The 24,696-nt window shown below is 33.5% G+C and overlaps 1 protein-coding gene across 2 annotated transcripts; it reads left to right on the top strand.

The window, feature by feature from the left end:
* Positions 1-11: 11 nt before the first annotated feature.
* On the top strand, positions 12-23,268 carry LOC129801755 (protein Aster-B-like). 2 transcript variants are annotated; one of them, XM_055847059.1, is made up of 9 exons: positions 12-268; positions 693-776; positions 883-1,361; positions 6,340-6,650; positions 6,729-6,863; positions 9,984-10,201; positions 10,265-10,845; positions 10,947-11,193; positions 17,896-23,268. In XM_055847059.1, exons 1-9 carry the CDS (start codon positions 222-224, stop codon positions 18,095-18,097), a joined length of 2,304 nt encoding a protein of 767 aa, XP_055703034.1. In that variant the 5' UTR covers positions 12-221; the 3' UTR covers positions 18,098-23,268. The 2 variants fall into 2 exon arrangements, with proteins under 2 accessions (XP_055703034.1, XP_055703033.1); XM_055847058.1 differs by having other exon boundaries at positions 73-268; positions 10,250-10,845.
* Positions 23,269-24,696: the final 1,428 nt, after the last annotated feature.

Raw genomic sequence — 24,696 nt, 5'->3', positions numbered from 1 at the left:
ACATTTGACCCAAATTTAGGTCTTTTTAACTGAAGTATGTATTAATATATTTTACAAAACTTTAATGTTGTAAAGTAGTGGAAGTATTTGATTTGATGTGATATAAATTGATTAGATATTTGGTTTCTTTATTCTTTTGAGGAAAAATACCAAAAATTATGTTAAATCGTAATAAGATACTATGAAGAAGTGAAAATATCTTCCATTTAGTGCTGATTGGTATGAATTTTATGCAGAGTGTGCAGAGCAGGAATAGAAATTCATCCATGTAAGTATTCTAACCTAAAAGTTTTTTTTTCGCATTTTCTTCTCATTTTTGAAGCTCTCTTGTATATCACTGTTGTGTTTACAATTGCATAATTATCACCAAATTGTCTTGCTAATTAGTCAGAAGTGGTTTATTATTCACACACAATTCGGTTCAGTGACTTGAATATCTTTTATTAGAAAAACCACTGCATAACACTTTCCGGGAGCAAGATTTACTACAGTAAATTTGCCACAGCATACTTTTTTTCTTCTTTGTTTCTCAATTCATTTTTATTGTTTTATTTTAATTTTATTAAGTTTCTTAATTTTCTTTTAAATTTTCATTATCACTGGTCTCTTGATTCTGATTTTTTTTGTATTTATCCTTTTTTTTCTTTTTATATGGCTTATTGCACGTGATGATAATGATTTTGACAAAAAAGGCACAAAGAAACACGAGACTCATCTGATAACTCGCCAGATAACAAATCGAACATTTCAGATACAAATTGTACCACAAACATAGAGTGAGTAAATTATTTTTTTTATTTACAAAAATTAAACGTTGGGTTTCAGACAGTAAGGATAATTGTTATTGCAATAAATCATAAATATATTTCTTGTCATTTTCAGGCGCAAATCTGTGGAAGATCTTCTGGCGGGTTCTCAAGATGTTCTTGGAAGCAGTATTAGTTCAGCAATCTCATTCACCAGTGGCACAGTCCTTCAGGCATCACCTCTGCTGCGCAGACGGAGTCCAAGTCCTTCTTCCACCACCACAGATGGCAATCGCAACAGTAGTAGTTCAAAGGAACACTCCAAAAGCGAAACTCATCTAATTGTTCCAGCTCTCCCAGATCGTCCTGAGGGCGCTGACGAGACTAGAATTAGGCAGCCGGAAGAAAAACAAAATCCAAGTGACATTGTTCCACTTAATCCTCTTAATCGTTCAGCATCGCAGGAAATAGAACGGCCCAAGAGTATTTCTAAAGTTTCTGAAAGAGCCAAAAAGAAGTCCTGGTACAGTGTGCTTTATCCGACCTACAAATCTCGGTCAGAGGATTTCAAGAAGCTATTTAAAGGAGTCCCAGATGATGAGCGGCTTGTTGTAGGTCAGTTTTGTACAACTTTTTTATTCAGTATAATTTAAAATTGCACTTTGTTACTTTGTAGTTTTTCAGTTAGTTTTCAACTCTGTGTAATTCTTTTTCTCTGTGAAGCAAATTACGTGAACATTGAATTATTACTTGAGTTTAATTTTTCTTTTAAAGTGAAAAACGCTAATGAAAAATGTTGCAAATAACCATGAAATCTTTCAAAATTAACTTAGCATCCCAGCAGCGAAAAGATGCCTTACATAAGTTTTACATGTTAGTGCATGTAAGCCTTACTAATCACTATCGCTTAACACGGTATAACCACACTTGTCACTTACTTAGCATAGGAACTTCGCTCACTTAGCATAGGAAAGCTATTGATACATTTTTATGGCTTTTAAGGACGCCTTACATAAATACACATGTAAAGCATGAGTAAGCAAATTCCGTAAAACTGTAGTAATAAATACATGTAAATCATAAGAAATGCATTCATCTAAATCTAAAGCATACCCGAAGGCAAAAAATGCTGTAAGTAAGCCTTAAAAAGGACCATCCTGTAAGCCATACGTTAAACTAACTCTTATATACGTTTAATATTGTATAACTACTTTTTTGTCACCTACGTAAGCCTTAAATGTAAGGCCGACGAACGCTTTTCATGAAAAGCATTCGTATCAAAACTTAAAGTGACTCTCATTAGAAAAGTCACTCTAGAATATGATCATAATAAGAATCATATTCATAATCATTCATCTTAATAGTAGGTTTTAGTTAAAAACTAAATCCCACTGATGAATAGAAATAAAATATTTCACCTGAACCTTTGTAGCAGGACTCCGGTGTAGCTCGCATGAATTATATCCTTAAAGTGAAAATTTCCAGTAAGCCATTCGTAAGGCATCCTTATGTCTTACATGATAACGTATCCTTCTTACATGTTGATTTTTTTGCAAACAATACATCGTCAGTTAAATCAGCATTTGTCGTAACTTCATTTTTGCGATTTTGAGATATATACATATTTGGAATCCGCGTGATTTTGTTTATTAAACGCACTTGTGAAAAAGAAACTTTTATAAGCCCAATATAAATTATTTTAAACAAAAATTATAGTAAGTGCCCTTAATTAAGAAAAATTTATCAGAATTTGTCGTAACTTCCATTTTTGGGGAAGTTACGACAAATTTCCATACAAAATTTTCTATAACCAGCATTTGCCGTAACTTCTTCTGCTCGTTTGCGTGGCTTGTAATTTGCAGCAAAAATTTAATATTTCTCATTAAAACGTTCACAAACTCTTCCAAATATCCAAAGAAAGTGCGAATAATGCAACATTAAATCATTTTAATTCGATATTTGTGAGAAAAAAGTGAGGAAAAATCCCTGCCCATCTGTCATTTATTCAAAACAAAACAAACGACGTGGCGCACAAAATTTATTCAATAAAATTTATGAAATGAAAGCTTTTAGGGATAAGAATAACAGTTTAATTGACTAATTTAGTCAAATACAGGCACTCATTATCATTAGAGTAATTCAAATTGATATAATGCATTTTAGAAAATTGTCGTAACTTCCAGAATCTCCATACATTGGAAGTTACGGCTTTATAAACGATGGAAGTTACGATAAAATATTATTGTGTTTCTCCTAACATAAATCTCAATATCTCAGCTTTTAAATCATTTTATAAAGATTTTCTCGAGTTAACTTACAGTTTATTAGTGCCACTTTTATTATTTTGACTCAAAAGTATCGCATTCGGGGCTCATTTTTAAGAAAAATAATATTGAACTGAAAATTTCGTCTCCTGAAAAGTTGCCAAAAGGAAGTTACGACAAATGCTGATTTAACTGACGACATAGCAAAACTTTCATAATGATTTATTATCGAAGAAGGGAAAAACTTACACCCTGCTGTACTTATGCCTTACATGACAGTATAAACTTTCATATACAGTAGACTCTTCGTTATCCGGCTGACTGGGGGACAAAATGACATTTATGTTTTTTGAATGATCAACGGTTTTTCTATTTTGTGCAGTGTGAATTTATTTTCTGTCTCACAAAGAACAAGAAAATTTTCCTCATGGTGTGCTTATGTTTCATTTTTTATCACAATTATGTATTAAAAACTTCGATACAATGTTAATAATACTTTAATTCACTCTGGACAAACTTCATGTTTAGTGAAAATTATTTTGAATACATCAACCGCCAGTGTTTGGCAGCTGTCACCCGGATAACGAAGTGCCGGATAACGAAGAATTGAGTGTACCTTATTTCTAAATTTTATGAAAGCAAAACATGGTAAAGCATTAGGATAGTTTACGTGTTGATTAAAAGAAAGCTTTACATCTTACTTTACTTAAGCCTTATATGATGGTGTACCCTTTCAAATACCTTACATGTTAATATTACGAAAGCAATACATGGTAAAGCCTTTGTATCATGTATCATGTTCATTGAAAGAAAGCCTTACAATATGACTTACTTATTCTTTACATGATAGTATACGCTTTCATATACCATACATGTTAGTCATTTTAAAAGCAATACACTTGCAAAGCTTTCGTATGCCTTACATGTCGTTGAAAAGTAAGAGCCTTGACAGACCTGAGGATTAGCCGAGAGACGGCTTAGCGTAATTATATTAGAAAGGTGAGATTCTTAACGTGAGCTAACTCGGAGTGCATGTAAATTCGATTTAGAGCTGAAATTGTGAGTCGCCATTCAGTTATCTTGAATCAAATTCGTGAAATTATACAAATTTTGTATTTAAACCAAAATATCAAGGATTTGGATGAACTGGCACAAAAGTGATATATGGGTGAAATGTAGACCAGAATGTACTCTATAATTTTGCCGTAGAACATGATCTAATCGATTACTCAGAAGTCAAGATAAGCGAGGTTTTTTTGTTTCTTAACTCGTTTTTTCATCCAGAGTTCCCCAAGTAGTCATTTGTTGAACTTCAACTATATCAAAGAATTGTTGTATTTTGCGGGACTTTCCATTTAAACCCCTATTTTAAGTGTCTTGGTGGAGTAGAGGCAGTCAAATTGGCATCTGAGTGATTTCAAAGCGTTATTATTGGAAAAATCAATTTTTTCACACTTAAACGGCAAAATCGGAGTGATAGCGTAGTCTGAGTGGAAAATGATGTATGGACGAAATGTAGAGACAAATGTGTTCTACAATTATGTTGAAGTAATCATCAAAATCGGTTCAGCGACAGTCGAGATAATTGAGGTTATGTGATATTGAAATTGGTTTTTCGACTGTGGCGCCCCTGGTGTTGGTCCCACGAAGTTCAAATATTCTAGAAAGTTGTAGCATTTGGTGAGATCTTTCGTTTAAGCCCTCATTCATCAAAATTGGTCACATAGAACCGGAGATATGATTTTTTGAATTTCGTGAACTTTGACCCCTCATATCTCCGGTTCTATTGAAACCACAGCGCGCATACGCACCATTTTGGAAACGTCCTAGACTGGACTACAACATACTAAAATTTCATTAACTTGCACAATGCCGTTTTTGAGAAAAGTGACTTTGAATTTCGATGAATTTTGACGCTATCACAGCGCCACCTGTGGTGACTTTTTGAACTTCCATCTGAAAGTGCTCATCGATACGAAACCAAAAAGGTAAAATTTAGGTCGCTATGTTAATTAGAACCGGAGATAGAGGCCGGTCAATGTTCGAACTTTGACCCCTTATAGCTCGGGTCAGGGGTTTTAGATCGACTTAAGGTTTTTTTTGTTTGATAGGTATAATCAACGGCTACAACATACTAAATTTTCAGCCCGATGCACAATGGAATTTTTGAGTTATTTAACTTAGAAAATTAAAAAATCTTCTTTTTAAAAAAAGCGCCCCTAGCGGTGGTTTTATGAACTTGCGATGTTAGAAGGGGAAGTGGCATTTCACGAGAGCTTTCCAAAAAGCCCTCACTTTTTAAATTCTGACAATTAGAACCGGAGTTATGGCCATTTTAAGAATTTTTTTTTTGACCCTTATAGCTCGGGTCAGGGGGGTCGGGGGACCTTAAGTTTGGTACTGATGGAAAGCTCTAAGGCCCAGCTATAACATACTAAAATTTGAGTCCGCTGAATGCCATAGGGGCGGAGCTATTGAGAAAACAAAAAAAATGGGGGTCTTCAAAATGGCGGAAGGAGGGGTGGGGGGTGGGGGGTCTATGCACCAAGTTGCAATTTTCACCCGATATATAACCTTTGCCGAAAACCGCAAGTCGATATCTTTTTTAGTTTAGGAGCTATTAAGCTCCAAAGAGCGGCCGGCCGGCCGGCCGGGAACGTAACTTAGCCACATATATATTCGGAATCAGGAAGTGGCGAAACACATTTTGGCCAAATTTGAGGTCGATCGGACGACATGAAATTTTGTTAGGATTATAGTAGGTGAGATTGTTAAGAATCTCACCTAATAATGGCCAAACTACTTTTCCATCATTTTCCACAAAGTTGTCTCTCGGCTTAAGTCGTAAGTGTGTCAAGGGCATAAGGCTTACACGGAGCCTTAGAAATCACTATCACTTACATGTAAGTTTTACTTTCGCTGCTGGGATGCAAGATATTATGCAGCCTTGCCTTCCAAAACACTATGTTAGACGCCAAAAAGTTTTCCAAATTTTCATAATAGCAAATCAAAATTCGCCAATTTAAGCCAGAAAGATTATCAAATTTGGAATGGTAACTAATTTTATATAGTCAGTTACAGAATGTTAAATGTGGTATTTTTTTTGCTGTATAGAAATTTTTTTTTGAGTTTAAGGTTTTTTTTCTCTATAAATATGACCATTTTCGTTTTCACCAATTATGACATTTATTGATTTCATTGGCTTCTTGAGTATAACCAAAAGTAATATGACTTTGTGGTAAATAAATGGGTCACAGAAAAATTGATTTTGTATTTAAGTGCACGACAACCGTAGGAAAAATAACCTTTTGTGATGTTTGTTTCAACAGATTATTCGTGTGCTCTGCAAAAGGATATTCTTGTTCATGGTCGTCTGTATGTGTCACAAAATTTTCTCTGTTTCTACGCCAACATCTTCCGGTGGGAGACTTCTTTGTCCATCAAGTGGAAAGACGTAACTTCTATCACGAAAGAAAAAACCGCTCGTGTGATACCGAATGCAATTCTTGTGTGCACTGATAGTGATAAACACTTTCTCACATCTTTTGCCACACGAGACAAGGCGTACTTGATGCTTTTTCGTGTGTGGCAAAATGCTCTCATGGACAAACAGATGCAGCCTCAGGAGATGTGGCAATGGGTAAATGTTCAATTTATCCCATACTGTAATTTATCATTTGCATATTATACTAAAATTTCTCGTATTCTTTTTCTGCAGGTTCACAATTGCTACGGTGACGAATTGGGTTTAACCAGTGACGATGAAGACTATATTGATCCATATGAAGATCGTGAATTTATTAAAGGAAATCAAGGGGACAAATTAAAATTATCCACTGACAGTGTTTCAGAGGTACATATTTTTTTCTTTTATATTCTTATAATTTCTCGAACTAAAATATTTGTTGAGTATAGAAATTAACTAAGTACATATAGAGGAAAGGCTCATAATTTTGGACAGTTTCTAAATTTGGACCCTGAGGGTAAAAAATTGGACACTAAAAATAAATTGATTAAAATTATGGATTTTTATTCCAATATATTTGATGAATAATGAATTATATCTAAATAATAGGCGCTCTTACCCGTTAGAGGGTTAAATGGCGTGTAATTTTATCTTCTACAGTCCTTCTGAACATGCCAATGACTTACGATGAATTTGTGAAATTTTGGTAAATATCAGAAAATAAAAATTCATATTAAGGAAAATCTAGACATGACCCGAATGAACGGATTTCAAATTTAAGATTCTTAAAGGACCCTTTAACATGTATTGGTACTTTCGATTCAGACACCCACAATATGTCGCACTGTGTAGTCGATAGATTTGTAAATTAGAGCCCAAATAAATAGACTTAGGGCCTTGGCGGACCTGAGGATTAGCCGAGAGACGGCTTAGCGTAATTATATTAGAAATAATAGTTAAACTAAATTTCCATAATTTTCCACTAAAAGTTGTCTCTCGGCTTAAGTCGTGACGTCGTGAGTGTGTCTAGGGCATTATGCCCATATAATAATTACGCAATTTTTATCACTCTGTGAATTTTGGCACTTTTCTTTGATATATTTTTATTTCAAAATCTTTGAGATATATTGCTTTAAAAACCATATAACTGTTTATATATACACAGATGAAAAATAGTGAAATTAAAATTTAATACCAAAATTTACGCTACTTTCCACTTCTACGTATATTCTACTGTGGCAAAATTTCCATATAGTTACGTAATTAATAGATAAATGCCGACACGACGCAACGATTGTCTCAATAAAATTGACAGCATTTTGTTTATGAAAATCCCATTTTAGACACTTTCTTCGAAAAAATTCAACTTATAAGTTGTGTACAAAATATTGCGCACAGGATAGTTAATAAGTCAAAGACCTATAATAATAATGTTTTTTTTGTTATTTTTCACTCTTTCATTGAAATTGATATTTCGTCTTTTTCATAATCAATTTTGGTTTCGAAACGGGGCCTTTCAAATTAATCTTTTGTGTGTAGGAATTGAGTGATAAGATAAGGTGACTCCGACTGATAGTTTTATACCAAAAAAGTGGTGGCAAAGCGTTCGAGGCTTTGCGAACTGCTCGAACTCCCGAGAAAGAGCTCTGCCTTATATACCTTTTCGCAAGCTTTCTGATGTAGGGTAAGTGTGCCAAATTCCGGCCAGCTTGCAATTTCGACCACCTTTTTTGTTCCTCGAATTTTCATGAACTTTTAGATTTTACGTACTCTAGAGATTATACAATGCAAAAGAATAACAAAAAATGTAGCTTCGACAAACGAGATGACGTGAAAAAGATATTGGAAGAATTCCCGAAAGGCAAGGAACTATGAGAATGAAGGTGGCCGAAATAGGGCACCAAAGCTATATCTACATTTTTATTCATTTTAAAATGTATTAAGAATGATTTTAGAGTAAATAAAGACGGTAAACTCTTTACAAGGTTCCAAGCAACACTCTTACAAAAGAAAGAATAAAAAAAATCAATTTGTATTTTAAATATTACATTTCAAACTTGAGACTTTGACGCTTGCATGCAACTATGCCGAAATTTGGCACACTTACCCTATAGAAAATTATTGTCGAATTAAATTTGTCTATAAATCACCACAAAATCAGTTTGAAGTTGAAAATTGTTCAAGAAGAGGTTTTCAAAAAATCATTAATCTTTTAATTAATTAATTGGACAAATCGGGTGAAAATTAAGTTTTAACTTTGAATAATTCAAGATGGCGAATTTTCCGGTGATAGATGTCAAAGGACGAAATGTACAGCTGGGGTACCTCCATAACATATCCAAAAATGAAGGAAATCGTCAGGGCCATTTTTTTTTTTAATTAGAAAAAGCTCATTTTTTGCCTATTTTTGGGGGATAGGGAACGAACGCATGAAGGGGGGGAGGGGGTAAAAACAAAGAGATTACTTTCGAGACAATGTCATTTGAGGTGGGGTCACCGAAGACCGGAAGTTCATATCTCTTACCGTTTAAATTTTATATGGGTCATAAGACTGAAAAATTGCGAGAAACAGTATTTTTTAAAATAAGACTCTTACCGTTACTTTCCCGATCCATCACCGATTGTGACCGATGCAGTTGAGTTCAGGGGTGGAATGATAACTTTTCGACACTATCGAATCGACAGTATCGATAAAGCTAGATCTGTTATATTAAGTGAATGTCGACTTTTTACGCATTGTTAAGCCATTCATAGTGACATTTTTAAAAGAATGTGACAGCTAATAAATATCTATATCACTTACAGGAAGTGCAGATATCGCTTAAAGTTTTCAGAATCGACAGTCGATACTATCGAAAATAAGTTATCATATCACCCTAGAATTAAAAGATCTTTCAAAAATGTCCAAATTTGTCCAAATCTGTTGAGAATTAACCCCTCCAGGTTGGTTGACCTTTGACCTTGAATAATTCAAGATGGCGAATTTTCCGGTGATAGGTGTCTAAGGACGAAATGTTCAGCTGGACTACCTCCATAACATATCCAAAAAATTAAGGAAATCGTCACGGCCAATTTTTTACAAGGTCATAAAACATGTTTTTTGGAGGGGATAGAAGGGGTGGGGGGTAATTTGAGTAAATTAGTTAGATAGAATGTATTGACTTCTGGGGGGGGTCACCGAAAACCGGAAGTCAATATCTCTTACCGTTTAGCAGCTAGGATGGTGAAAAGTTGAAAAAAAAGTCGATTGTGATTAACTGCTCTCTCTTGGAGTTCGAGCAGTTAAAATAACAAGGGGCTAAAGCATGAAAATATTTTTGGGTAGATCATGTGTTGACAGTGTTGAGTACATTTCGTTGATTTGTGATAGGGTATGATTCCATTTTTCAACAGTTTTTTTTTATTGTCTCAAATATGAGTTTGTGTATTTTTTCGCGTTAGATTATTGATTGTAAAATTGTCATTGTTCATGTGTATGTGTTTTTTTTTAACTACTTGAAAAAAAAGGAACAGAGCAATCCAGAGAGTGATATGATGGCATCTATCAATAATCAGACATCAAGTGATCAAGCACCTATAGGCAATATACTTGGAAAAGGGGAGAGTAGTTCAATGGGGCAGAAGAGACTTCAAAAGGGCCTGAGAAGAGGCGAAGATACTCCTAGTAAGCACATTCCAACGGACATGTCCGATACCAGTGATTCTGAACAAGATAAAAATATGGAGTGAGTAATTATGCCTTTTTTGTCTGTTGTTCAATATAGTCTGATTAGGAGATGGTCTTTCAGTCTCACAGAACAGCCAGAGTGTACATCTATGCACGAAGGGCGCCAAATGATCCACACAATTCTTCCTATAAATGTGGACATTCTGTTTAACTTGCTATTCTCCAAGTCAAAGTTTCTTGAGAATTTTCATGAGGGCCGCAAGACAACTAATATGATTCATGGCGATTGGATAATTAATGAGGAGGGTCTTAAGCAACGCACGGTGACACTCACGGTAGCTCTTGCACAGCCTGTTGGACCAAAGAGTACTGATGTCACTGAAATTCAAACATTGCGTGAATGCTCACATTCAGGTCAACTCTATTCTGTGGACATTCACTCATCCAATGCTGGCATTCCCTATGCTGACAGTTTTTATGCTACAATGCACTACTGTTTAGTGCGAACTGTGGATGATCACACGATGTTTTCTGTGCATGCACAGATTAAATATAAGAAATCCGTTTGGGGATTCGTAAAGGGTTTTATTGAGAAGAATACATGGAATGGTCTTGAAGATTTTTACACAGCACTTGTGAGAGCTCTTCAGAATGAATATTGCATTCCACCAGCTAAAGCAAAGGGGAGAAGACCACGACGTGGTAATTATCACAAAGTGTTTCGAATATATATTTTTTTTTTAGTATTTTACATTTGCAAAATTTAATCCACTTCTTTTCAATTTGTTGATTTCCGACTGCAGGTAATTCATCCCTACAAAGGCCCACTGAGGAGCCGTCAAAAGCAAAACAGGTGCCGTTCACGACGAAAGTCGCTATAAAAGCTGATAAAGTAGCCGCGACTACCATTAAGCATGAATCACTCTCTTGGTTTGTTATAATCCTCCTGGTGACACTGATACTTCTCAATGTGATACTCTATCTGAAATTGTGGGACTTGGAGACGAGAGAAGCTGGACGGCATCGATATCCAGATTTTTTACAATTAAAGTAAGTTTAAGGGACATTATTTGCTTATGTTGTCATTGTTTTCATTTTTTTTTTTATAATCATACTTAACAAAATAATGATAATTTTGGGTAAAAGAATAGCTACGTGAAAAATGGATATAAATGATTTTACATGATTTTGAACTTTTAAATTTTAATTACAATTTACTAACAAAATTGCGAGCATTTTTTTAGCCAAATAAGAGTGTTTTGTAGAACTTTGACATAAAAACCTTTAGGGTGAGTGTGCCAAATTCCGGCCACCTTGCAATTCTGGCCACCTTTTTTGTTCCTTGAATTTCCATGAATTTTTAGTTTTTACATACTCTAGAGATTATACAATGCAAAAGAATAACAAAAAATGTAGCTTCGACAAACGAGATGAAGTGAAAAAGGCATTGGAAGAATTCCTCAAGGGCAAGGAACTATGAGAATGAAGGTGGCCGAAATAGGGCACCAAAGCTATGTTCTATATTTTTATTCATTTTAAAATGCATTAAGAATGATTTTAGAGTAAATAAAGACGAGAAATTGTCTACAAGGTTCTAAGCAACAGTCCTTAAGTAAAAGGAATAAAAAAAAATCAATTTCTATTAAAGATATTACATTTCAAACTTGAGACTTTGGTGCTTGCATGCAACTATGCCGAAATTTGGCACACTTACCCTATCTATTGGAAATTTACTTTTTATTAGGATCTGACTCCAGTAATTATTTCACGTATTTTATTTCTTAAAAAGAATTTTCGAGTTACTTAATAGTAGCAGTCTTTAAAAAAGCACTATTTTATTGCTTAAAGCAATATTTTTGAAAAATATACAAAATGACAGAGCTGTAATAAACCGAACTCGCAGTATGACAAGAAAACTTCAAACGCGTTTATCTCACAACTTGCTTTCTAGATTATGATTTTGGATTTACTTAAAATAAATTTAATATGTTTTTATATTGAGCCAATAATAGATAAATATAAAACGAGTTGACGGATTGAATACGATTCTAAAAGAAATTAAACAATGTCTGTTAATTTTGAAGTAGTTGAATACAACATTTAAATAACAACCAATCTTATTTCAGTATTTGATATTTAAAAATGTGCTCTTTTAATTTTTCACTTCCTTTGTAAAATGTGACAAATGATTTCCCTGATATAAGAAAGTACTATACTTAAAGCTATCTATAAGTGCTGCATGAGTTCCAGTACATTTGGGATTGATTTTAGAAATTGTATGATTGTTTATAAAAATTTTACAGAATCAAATCAAGAAACCTTCTGGATTGATTTTAGAAACTTAAGACTTAATTTTAGAAGTTTTGCAGGATTACTTATATAAACTTTTCCGGTTAGTTTTAGACACAGAACCCTTAAGCTTATATTTTCACAGATCAATTTTAGAAAACGCGCACACCTTAAGCATAAAGAAAAAGGTTAATATTATACATCAAATTCCAACTGCCTCAGCATGAATGATCTTCGTTGTGTGTAAAATAACATGCACAGACCAATCACAAAACGGTTTAGATTGCACTTAAAAACACTAATAGCCTAAACATAAAACGGCTCAGATTGTGCTTAAAATCATAAAAAAAGCACAGTTTAATCCTAAAATGGTTGAGATTGCGCTTAAAATCACGCACAGCTCAATCATAAAACGGTTAATACGCTTAAAATCACGCACAGCTCAATGATCAAATGTAATTTTGAGCGTTTTATGTTTAGGCTGTGCATATTTTTAAGCGCAATCTTAACCGTTTTATGATTGACCTGTGCATATTTTTAAGCGCTTTCCAGAAAACCGATCTGAGGATTTCTTGTTCTTTTAGAATCTGATATACAGAAAACGTTATTCAACATCATTTCGTCCTTATACAATAACTTCAATTCATTCCTTCTATCAATTTTTTCAACGTCAAATGTTAAAGAAAAACATCTCAAATTATTTTACAGATAATGTGTTTAAAAAATGATAGGGTAAGTGTGCCAACTTCCGGTCAGCTTGCAATTTCGGCCACCTTTTTTGTTCCTCGAATTTCCATGAACTTTTGGATTTTACGTACTCTAGAGATTATACAATGCACAAGAATAACAAAAATTGTGGCTTCGACAAACGAGATGATGTGAAAAAGACATTGGAAGAATTCCCGAGGGGCAAGGAACTATGAGAATGAAGGTGGCCGAAATAGGGCACCAAAGCTATGTCTATATTTTTATTCATTTTAAAATGTATTAAGAATGATTTTAGAGTAAATAAAGACGGTAAACTCTTTACAAGTTTCCAAGCAATACTCTTTAAGAGGAAAGAACAAAAAAAAATCAATTTCAATTTAAAATATTACATTTCAAACTTGAGACTTTGACGCTTGCATGCAACTATGCCGAAATATGGCATACTTACTCTAATTAAAAAAATCTTTAGTAAAATTAGCGAAGAGTTCTCTCTAGTAAGATCAAATATTAAGCAACACTAGTACGCTTTTCTAACTCCTTTAGCAGCTTTTTAGATCATTTGAGGGATAAATGATACTATCCTCTGTGTGGAGTACGATCAGAAATAATTTAAACAGTAGGGGAAAGTGGTCTGCCTTTGAATGCGGCAGCCTTTGGGCATTTATTTTTCTCCCTTATTTCTCAAACCAAAAATTCTACTTTATTAATCAAAATTAATAGAAAATAGTTAGTTGTGTTGATTATAGTTTTTAGAGTATAGGGTTTTTGTTTTGTAAAATAAGAGAAAAATTCAAATATTCAAAGGCTTCCGCATTCAAAGACAGGCCACTTTCCCCTAAAGAAGTTTACTTTTCAGTTGTTGAATATCAATTCTACAGATACAGAAATTACGCTCTAGAAATAAAGTGCGTAAAACATTAGTTTTACATATGCATTTTGCAGATGAACTAATACATTCTTAAGCAATATTTAAAGAAAAAAAAACGATTTTCGACCAAGAGTGTTTGATTCGAATTTGTCAATGTGGGTGATGTGATCAAGTAGTGTAAAGGAATATTTTTATATAACTGGATTCCAAACTTTAAATGTTTTTTTGCAGCTATAGAAATTATATTGGTTTTCATTTTAAAAGAAATTTTTTTTTTAAACAAAATTCGGAAATATGCAGAAAAATATGCAAAAATGCAAATATGCAAATAAACATGAAATATGTCAAAATATGCATTTTTAAATAGGGTTTATTAGAACCACAAGAGCACAATTCGTGAAGATAAAGGGTCAAATAGGGCCTGAGAACGCTGAATTAAAACATGCAAATACATATTTTGGCCAGCTCTAGTAATTAACGTTATTAACTAGAATTTCTTTTAAACTTCTGGTGTACAAAAGAAGAGATTGATAATTCTTTTCGTTATGCCATAACAGTGGCTCTAGAGATTCACAAAAAAGAACAATAAAATCATTCTTTCTTTTTTTCTCTACGTTCTGTGATCTGGATGCTGAATGGTTGGATATATAGACTCGGTGTCTTCGGACGACCCCCTCCCCGGTAGATCAATCTGAGGATTATTAAAATTATCCTACCTTTACCCCCGCCCCTTCGCCGCCCTGAAAAAAAATCGCACGATGTGTTTTCGAGCAATCCCAAAGAACAACGTGGTGTTGAAGAGAGGGAGGGCTGTGGGGGGGGGGAATGAGGGGCATGATAATGGTCCTAGGGTCGACTTATTTTGGAGACAAGGGTCCCAAGTCTCTATCTCTTACCATTTGGCACTTAAATCTTACAGACAATATTCAAAAGAAAGAAGTCTTAAGACACCGTTTTCTTATCTTCAAATCGTGGATGGACCTCCATATTACCCATTGAAGATGGAGAATAGTATGTATACAAAATATATTCACTATAAACCAAATTTTTACTTTACACCGTCTCTTCATAATGATTTTCTTCCAAACGTACGACTTTTTTTGGGACAAAGGGAGTATACAAAAAATTGATCATATTTTGTAGAGACATTTATTTAAGAATTAAAAGATATCGGATTAAGGATATTTATGTCCAAGTTTTAAGAGACTGGTGGTGCTGGTTGTTGCGTCTATGCTAACTAAATATTGATGAGAAATGATGGGGCTTGGAAGTGATATGGATGGGTCAATTGCTGAACTTTCAGTTTAACCCTTCAACGACGGGACACTTTTTACGGACTGAAAATCAACAATGAAAATTAAACTGAAACATAATCAATGATAAGTCTTACATCTAACCTTGGAAAGTCCAACAGAGTCTGTTTCAGTGTATTTTTTCCCTCTATGAACGATAGGGACAAAAATAGCCCAAAAATTTAAGTAATTTTTCTGACAATACCAATGAATAATATTTCTCGCTTTAATGAAAAATATTACGTATGAGTATTGTAGTTTTTATTGTAAAAAGGGTTTTGCTTAAAAAAAATTAAAAGTATAAAAAATAAATAAATCAATTATGAATTTGATTTACTCGGCAGATCTTGGGGTCTGTCGCCGAAAATCACACTATGGATGTACCAAGCCATAGTCAGACCACTAATCTCATTTGGAGCTGTAGTATGGTGGCCAAGAGTCGAATATAAAAATTCGGCCCTGGCGCTACAGCGGCTTCAGAGATTAGCTTGTATTGCAATCACAGGATCCATTCGGACAGCCCCCACCGCGGCGCTGGAGGTCTTGTTGAGCTTGCCTCCGCTTCCGCTTTATATAAAGGCTGAGGCGGGTAAGGCAGCAGTAAGACTGCGTTCTGCAGGAACATGGAAGGTCGGGTGTCACCCAGCGGGACATGTTAAAATCATGGACGCAATGGTTAAAAGGCACCCTGACCTTCTAATGAGGGACGATTTCCATCTTGGGGATAAACTTCCTCAAAAGAATTTAAAAACTGTGCTAAACTCGAGAGCTGAGTGGAGAGACCGGGAAGGGGTCATCAATGAACCCGGTGCGGTTGCACTCTTCACAGACGGCTCACGGGTGGACGGCTCCTCTGGAGCCGGGTACCACTGTCCGGAACTCGGAATTGGTGGGTCAGTGGCACTTGGCCGGTATACAACTGTATTCCAGGCCGAGGTCACAGCAATCCTAATTGGGGTTCAGACTCTGACTGAATCTGGGGTTTCTGGCAGGAAAATTAACATATTTTCTGATAGCAGAGCTGCTTTGCTCTCTATATCGGGAAATAAATCCTCTTCGCTGGTGCTCGAGTGCCGGGAAATGTTAGAAACGGTCTCACTTAAATGTGAGATCGGTCTACATTGGGTACCTGGGCACTGTGGTATTGCGGGTAATGAAGAGGCTGACCGCCTCGCAGTGGCAGGAGCGAAGACCGAATTTATCGGTCCCGAGCCTGCCGTGGGAGTATCGCCCCAAATGAAGAAAACCATCATTGGGGAGGATTTACTTGCACAACACCAAACGATCTGGACGGCTACTACCAAATGTCGCGTGTCCAAACTGTTCATGCCACTTGTGGACAGAAAAAGAACGGAGTACCTGGTGAGCAGTAACCGCTGCAAAGCGCGGCAGTTTGCTGATCTTCTTACCGGACACTGTCTAAACAAACACCTCAACAGATTGGGTGTTGAGTGTAATCCAATCTGTAGAGGTTGTGACAACGCTGAGGAAACGGTCCTACATTATGTATGTGACTGTCCCAGCCTTTACAACACCAGACGAGCGCTACTTGGAAAAGTGGTGCTAGACTGGAATGATCTATCAAAATTGAAACCGGCTTGTCTAATGGAATTTATCCGAAGGACTGGCTGGCTCAATACACACAACCCGTAAGGGACAATCATAAAGGGGATGCATAAGGGGCCCAAACAGAGGCCTGGATGCAGCTGGCGAGTTGGCGAGACATTATACACAAGGAGGATGGAGCGGCTGTAGCTGAGACTGGAGCTGAAGTGTATGGATGGAAGCCGATTGCTGCCCCCTGAATGAATCTATCTATCTATCTGTCTATCTATGAATTTGAGAATTTAAAAATTCGCCATTTTTGAGCTTAAATATTTACTACATTGCAAATAGCTAGAGACTTGCAAAAAATATTCTAGATTCCTTCAACCTTCTACTTTACAATTATGTACAGACATAAGAGAAAAAAATAACTTTAGGTAGTCAGGAAAAATTATTTACTTTATGGGACACCGGTGTTCTAATTGACCTTAAAGGGTTAACCTATCGGTGAAAAGTCTCAGGGTCAGACATACTAAAATTTCTCAAAACTAGAGAATGTGTATGTGACGTATTTTGACATATTTGTCAACGGAGTGAAAATTGTTGGTGTTTTTTTTTTAATTTTAGTATCCTCTTCAAATAGATTTTGGCTAAATATTACGGAATAAATATTCTTGAGAATCAGCCTGAGTCGCTTTGGGGCTTTAGGAATGTCATAAACAGATAAATATGCCTCGAAAACTTGTAGCATTTTACATGATCTTCTTTACGTTTACGCAATCGATGATAAATGTCTTAAATTTGTAACTAAAATTATCGTCATTTTAAAATTTAATTTTTTGCCTTTATACGGGTTGAATCCGGGAGGTTTCCCAGAAGATTATAATATATATATATATAACTATTATATCGAAGAAACAGTGTGATAAAATTTGGAATGTCAATTGCAAATTTATTTATTGAAATTTTTATTAAGAACCTAAGTTATATGGATATAATTTTAACTAACATAAATACATAAATGTTTTTTTTTTCCTTTTTCTCTTTTAGAGATCCACCAAAATCTCACGATGATTGGATAAAATTAATGCAACAACAGGAAGCTCTTCATTCAGCGGAAATGGTGAAATGGCAAAAAGTTTTGCAGATAGCAGTGGAATTACTGAAGAAAGTGAGTGTTGTTTGTGAAAAGATCGTTACGAATGCAACAGTTCTTCTTCAAAATAGTGCAATGACCAAAGATGAATTATAGAAATCATATAATTCATGATAAATTTCCTCCATAATTTTAAAATTATATTCTACGCTAATATTCAAATATGTCCCCAGTGTGATGCAAATTGTATTTTTTATGGAGAGAAAATTGTTGGAAAATTAATTAAAATCTCGCGCGTTGTGATTCGTAAGCGATGACAGTGAAAAGTGGAAGACAAAAATTATTAAAAAAAAATAGTAAAAAAAATCATATAGAGTATTTTAGGATATAAAAAACAGTTGAATATTTATTGAGTCAAAGAATTCCAATTGATAGATTTTGTTTCCACTTATAGAGAACAAAGATTTTTTTTTTGGGATTAAAGCACAAAATTTATATATACTTATTGGATATTGGTCTATTTTAAAAGTGCTTTAGCGTGATCTGTAAAAGTTAATGTTATAAACAAGAAATATTTGAGCACAAAAAATTGTGGATACTATTTATATATTGATTTCTTATGTTGAAGCTGGTAAGAATAACATATGAAGATCTGAAAAATTTAAAAAGAAGTGAAAATTTAAAGTTTAAGCTCATGCCCTTACAATATTCCAAATAGAGACATTTGATAGGTTCAATATAGTTTTTTTTTTAATGTAAAGACTGTATCGCATATTATAGACAAATTATGAACGAACGAATGAACTTTCGTTGTAAATTGGCTTTAAATACAATGTTCAATTTGACCAATTTCAGTCCATGAGTGTTGTTAAAGTAGCGTATTCCTTGAAAAAGGGAAAGCTGGTTCATATTATTAAAAACCTCAAGCCCCAGATGAATCCATTCTGTTTTCGTTTTCTCGACTTGTCTCTCAGTATCAAACACTTCTGTTTTGAGTTAAGCTGTAATATTTTTTAAGGGCATATAGAATATTTTTGATATTTTGTTCTAGAGAAGGAAGGGTGGAGTCTACACTTATGCTTGCAAAAAGTTACAAAAAACAGATTTCGAAAAATCACAAACCAAAATTTAAATAGTTTTTCTTACACTACCAAGAATGATATTTTTCACTCTAATGAAAAATATTATATATAATTATTGTATTTTCTAGTGTAAAGAGGTTTTTGTTTAAAAAAAATGGAAATATAAGAAAAAATAAAAATCAGTCATCGATGCGGTAATTTGAAAATTCATCGCTTTTGAGCATAAATATTTACTATTAGTTGGAGATTTGCAAAAGTATCGTGCATTCCTGCAACCTTTTACTTTGCGTACGCAAAAACGTTAGAAAGAAATAACTTTAGGCAGTCAGGAAAAATTATTTTCTCTGTAGGTCACTGGTGTCCCAATCGTCCTTAACCCTTTAACGACGGAACACTTTTACGGACTGAAAATCAACAATAAAAATTAAACTGAAACATAATCAATGGAAAGTCATACATCTAACCTTGGAAAGTCCAACAGAGTCTGATTCGGTGTATTTTGTGCTTCTATGAACGATAGGGACAAAAATAGCCCAAAAATTTAAGTAATTTTTCTGACAATACCAATGAATAATATTTTTCGCTTTAATGAAAAATATTACTTAATATTTGGGGTTTTTCTATTTATTGATAAAGAAGTGGACTTGGCCTGCAAAAATAAGTTTAAATTTACCTAAATCATATATTATATATTTTTCACATTAAAAAAATAAAGAGAAAATCGCATTAATTTTTCACATTAATGCTATAAATCAATTTATATCAAATTTTGCGGGTCAAGTCTACCTTTTTATCAACAAATGGATCAAATTTTGAATATAAAATGATTCAAACACACAAATTACATATTTGGATTCTCACCAGCGACAATTAATGTGAATCATATTAAAATTTTAATGTGCAAGTGTGATAACACAGTATCTCTTATAGTTTCCGAGATAATCGACTTTAAAGATTTTCAGTTACTTTTATGAATTTCTCATCCAATTTTCCTCATTAATAACGATAATATCCTTCATACACTTTAAGAATTAATAAACGAAATTTGCATTATTTATGTATAAATATTGTTCGAGTTTGCCACAATCGAAATTTGCAATGGAGGAATCGCACCTCTATAAGCTGATCTAGGCTTATCACTGGCTTGTAGTTTTTATTGCCAAAAGGGTTTTGCATAAAAAAATTATAAGTGTAAAAATAAATAAAATCAATTTATGAATTTCAGAATTTAAAAATTCGCCATTTTTGAGCTTAAATATTTACTACATAGCAAATAGCTAGAGACTTGCAAAAAATATTCTAGATTCCTTCAACCTTCTACTTTACAATTATGTATAGCCATAAGAAAAAAATAACTTTAGGTAGTCAGGAAAAATTATTTTCTTTATGGGATACCGGTGTTCCAATCGTCCTTCAAGGGTTAAAGAGTTAATTTACAGATAGGGGAGACCGGAGTACAATTAGCCAGGGGCAGAAATAGACAGTGGATTTTTCTTGGTTCCCTTAAAATGTACCTTGAGCAAAGTATTTTTTAATGAAAGTTGGAACACATCCCCATATTCCCAGAAATATTTATAAGTCTGATCCTGTTATCCTACAATTTAGAAGCATTTTTATAAAATGGGTATAAAACTGCAGTTTTGATGTTTCAGTTTTTGGACCAGCATTTGGTTTTCTGAGTTTGTAGTCAAGATTTCATAGTTTTACCTCGTTTCTGGTTTCATAAACCAGTGAAAAAATATTTTTCACTTGGATAATAATTATCCAATTTTTTATATAAGATGAAAAACACTAAAACAGCCCTCGGGGCAGTTGTAGCCACTCTTCCGTGGCCGGATAAAACTATCAATGATTTTTCACTAATACATGGATAATTGTTAGATGAAAGAGTACTATTGATATTCCAAGCAATATTGCCATTCGGATGAAAAATTTGTGAAATAAATTTTTTCAGGATATTTTCATCAATTTTGCCGCAATTACAAAAATGTCATAAAAAAGTCGGCTAAAGTATTTTTCATTAGGTTTAAGTTACATATTTAGTATCAGTGGGCTTCAGTGGATCAAGTGAAATAACACTTGGTATTTCCAGTTTTAAAATTTCGTCTGGAAAACTGGTGGCAAATAGCACCCCGAAAGTGGCTAAATCTACCCAGGCCGGGGCAGATTTAGCCAATGTGTCATACTTTTTTCATTATCCTCTCCAGAAAAAGCCAAGGATTTGAGAGCTCTGAACTCTACGGTTTTATACAGCCAATATCTTAATGCTACTTATGAAACATAAAAACATTAGACAAACTTTATCATTTTTTCACAAATCATGCGCGAAAAAAAAGCTTCATTTGCTGGCTAATTCTACCCCTGTCTCCCTTACCTCTATCTCGTGAGTTTAAGTATTCTGCAAATCTGGGACATTTTGCCATCTCTGTTTTACATTTAGTATTATTGTATATTGATAACAATTATTGTCCTAAAAATTTTACAAAAATTACTGATATTGCTCATTGTTTTGAAAAGCACGGCTTCGGGAATAGGGCTAAAGGTTTGCAGTAAATGAAAGCTTTCGTGTAACTTATTACACGTGTGAAGTTAAAGTTTTCTAAGTGCAAACTTAATACCAACTACCAACATTTATATTCCAATTTTCTTTGAATAATTGGAAATTTTCAGGGGTGTTGACTTTCAAATTAACCCTAGAATAGGAAGTTGATAAAATTACAGAAAAAAAAAACATTCCACCAGGGGCTTTTTTTCTAAATGACTTATTACATACTTTAGTGAAGTGGTAGATAAATGAGGAAGTTAAGTGAAATTTAGTCAATTCCAATTTCAATGGCTTAATGATGCAAGAGTTTCTCTGAATACTTTCTGGATGTGATAAAAGCCCCTGTGAAACCATTTCTTTTATTATACGTTGTACTCAGATTTACTTCAGCTTCTTAGCATTTTTGTTTGTCTTCTAAATTTTTTTCTAAAGTACCAGGATAAAATATATTTGCTAATCTTGTGAGAATCATTTGACGCTGCCGTTTTGAGGATTTTCGATTTTTCTATTTAGATTCTATTTAGATACAGAATTTTAATGTAAAGTACCCTGTAGTCGGCCGGTTTCTCAACTCGGCCAGTGCGACTAATTATTCAATTTACTTAGATCTGTTATAATATGGTCTTACCGATTTAACATTATAAGGTGTATTATATTATATATAACGTAAATCAGTGAAAATTTCATAGAAATTGACTATACAACGTTAAAAAATTGGTTAAATAATTCAACTGGCCGAGTTGAGGAACCGGCCGACTAGAGGGTACTTTGCCTTATCTACTGTGCGAATCCAGTATTTCGTCAAGAGAACTGTTCTGAATATTACTGTACAAAATTCGTTCTCAAAATTTCCATAAAATATTTTTTTTATAATACCAAATATATTTGCGTATAATCGGCAGTTTCATACAATTCATTTAATGATAGTTTTGTAACAATTAGGCAAAATCATTTTCTTTTAATTCTAATTTTATAAAAAAAAGCCTTTAAAAATTAAACTAAACTAATTTATACAAAATGCGCTTTTGATCTATAGGTCATTTACAGACAGGTAATGTTAACGAACTTTTCTCGTTTTTCAACAATTTTTACATTCCCTAAATTTCACCTATTTGTATATTATATTCATCGAAAGGTGTAAAGTCGATATACTATTTATATGACTAAAATTTGAGATTCTTTATTGGTTCTGTGGGAGTAATAAAATCTAGTACATATAATATTTCACCAATTTTAATTTATTTATAATTAACGATACAGTCTTTAACATGATCTATATTATGATTTTAAGTAGAAATTTCTTCTCACACAGTCGAAAGGCATTTTTTTAGCATATTTTTTGTGTGTGCCTCCAGGCTTATGTAGAAGTAATATTTTTTTTTCTTTTTGATGTGATGAATACCTTTCACCTTTCTCAAATGAATTTGTATTGTGTCATCATTACACATAACTACGTTTTCTGAAGGAAAATTAGACCAGCAATCAACAGAAAATGGTTGGAAATGAAGAGCAAAAATTTCATTGTAATGAGAATATCAACAAAAAAAAGTCACCAAAATAAAATTGAAATACAAGTATATAGGATGGCAATATAATAGGTAAACATCGGAAGTTTCATTGTAATTTTTTATCTGGAGGAGTGATTTAAAATTAAAAAAAAAATATAATCAGAAAAAGCAATTAGTATTATTTCTAAAAGAGATTAAGCACAGATATGATGGCAAAAAAATCCATTACCAAAAACAGCAAGAAGTAAAATATGGAGCGAAAATAAATTTGAAAATGAAAAATAAAATATTTATTAGTGAAACATTGCATAATGGTACCCCATAAGAAATGTTACAGCAAAAAATTATTTAATTTTTGTTTAGAAACACTTTGCCCCTTCTCTCGCGAGAGAGCCACATCAAAAGAGAAATGTGTGTATTGTTGTACAGTTCATGATCGTAACATTTTGCTACATCTGCTGCATTATCAACGCTATTGCTGTTATATTTTGTCTTTTCTCCAGAGGTAATTGCTGGTTTTTTAGTTATTGCGCCTTTCTAAAGTAAAACAAAACAAGGGGTAAATTGGATATGAACTCATATAAATTTCTTCACAGTATGAAGCGAAATTTGGTGGTATTACAGAAATTCTTCAATTCGGCAAGTTCATCTTGTGATGTTATATAATTTATAGTTGTGGGACATTTTACAACTTTTTAAATACCTTTTTTCAAGCCTTTTTTTATGTTTGTCCACATCAATCTGAATTCTAATGTTTTTAGATTCAACATCTCTTGGAAACACTAGAATCCAAAATTATAATATGTGTTATATATTTCATTTATACCGAGTGTAATATATTTATTGGAGAAGTAGAAAAATTTGAAAACAAACAAGTTTTCCAGCATGGCAATGGCACCTTGAAGACAATCACGTGCAAATATTATTTATTGAATATGTAGGAATTCTACTTGTTTTCATGAGACATCAAATTACTTAACATTAAACATATTATAAAAATGAATTAATTGTTAGATTTGAATGAATATTTGAAAATTTTCTATGTGATTGAACACTTATTCATTATGTCTATAGCTAAAGTTTTGTTGAGGTTTATAAACTTTTGATTGCACAAATGAGAACGACCAATGAGTCATTCCCCTTTGAGAATTTCGTGTACATAAATTTTGCATAATTTGCATTAACTACAATTTCAATTCTAGTGAGCACTTTAAAAACATTTCACGCGTATAATTAGTCACGCACGATCCATTGCACAAAATATCTGTTATATTGTGTTGACAGGCAGGATACGCTGTGCTATAGATCATCCCTATGGCAAGTTCACTTTTAGACTTATTTGAAGTCAACTCATAAATTGATGATTGAAAATATTTTTATATCTTAGTATTTTTATCTCTGCACCTTTTACAGAACTTTATAAAATAAGAAAAAAAAACTTCTCACTTTTAAGAAATATCGCGTAACAGTTGCAAAAGGACAGATAATCCTAACCGGCTTATGTAGGTGAGATTCTTAACGTGAGCTAACTCGGAATGCATGCAAATTCGATTTAGAGCTGAAGTTGTGGGACGCCATTCAGTTATCTTGAATCAAATTCGTGAAATTATACAAATTTTG

Source organism: Phlebotomus papatasi, chromosome 2 (genome assembly GCF_024763615.1).
Source record: "Phlebotomus papatasi isolate M1 chromosome 2, Ppap_2.1, whole genome shotgun sequence".
NCBI lineage: Eukaryota > Metazoa > Arthropoda > Insecta > Diptera > Psychodidae > Phlebotomus > Phlebotomus papatasi.
The sequence above is the reverse complement of the archived record's forward strand: the minus strand, read 5'-3'. Positions and strand labels throughout refer to the sequence as shown.

Coding starts and splice junctions, on each gene's coding strand:
- LOC129801755 (XM_055847058.1), top strand. CDS start 222: ATGAATTTTATGCAGAGTGTGCAGAGCAGGAATAGAAATTCATCCAT. Junction 269..692: donor AGGAATAGAAATTCATCCAT/GTAAGTATTCTA, acceptor TTGACAAAAAAG/GCACAAAGAAACACGAGACT. Junction 10,202..10,249: donor GAACAAGATAAAAATATGGA/GTGAGTAATTAT, acceptor TAGTCTGATTAG/GAGATGGTCTTTCAGTCTCA.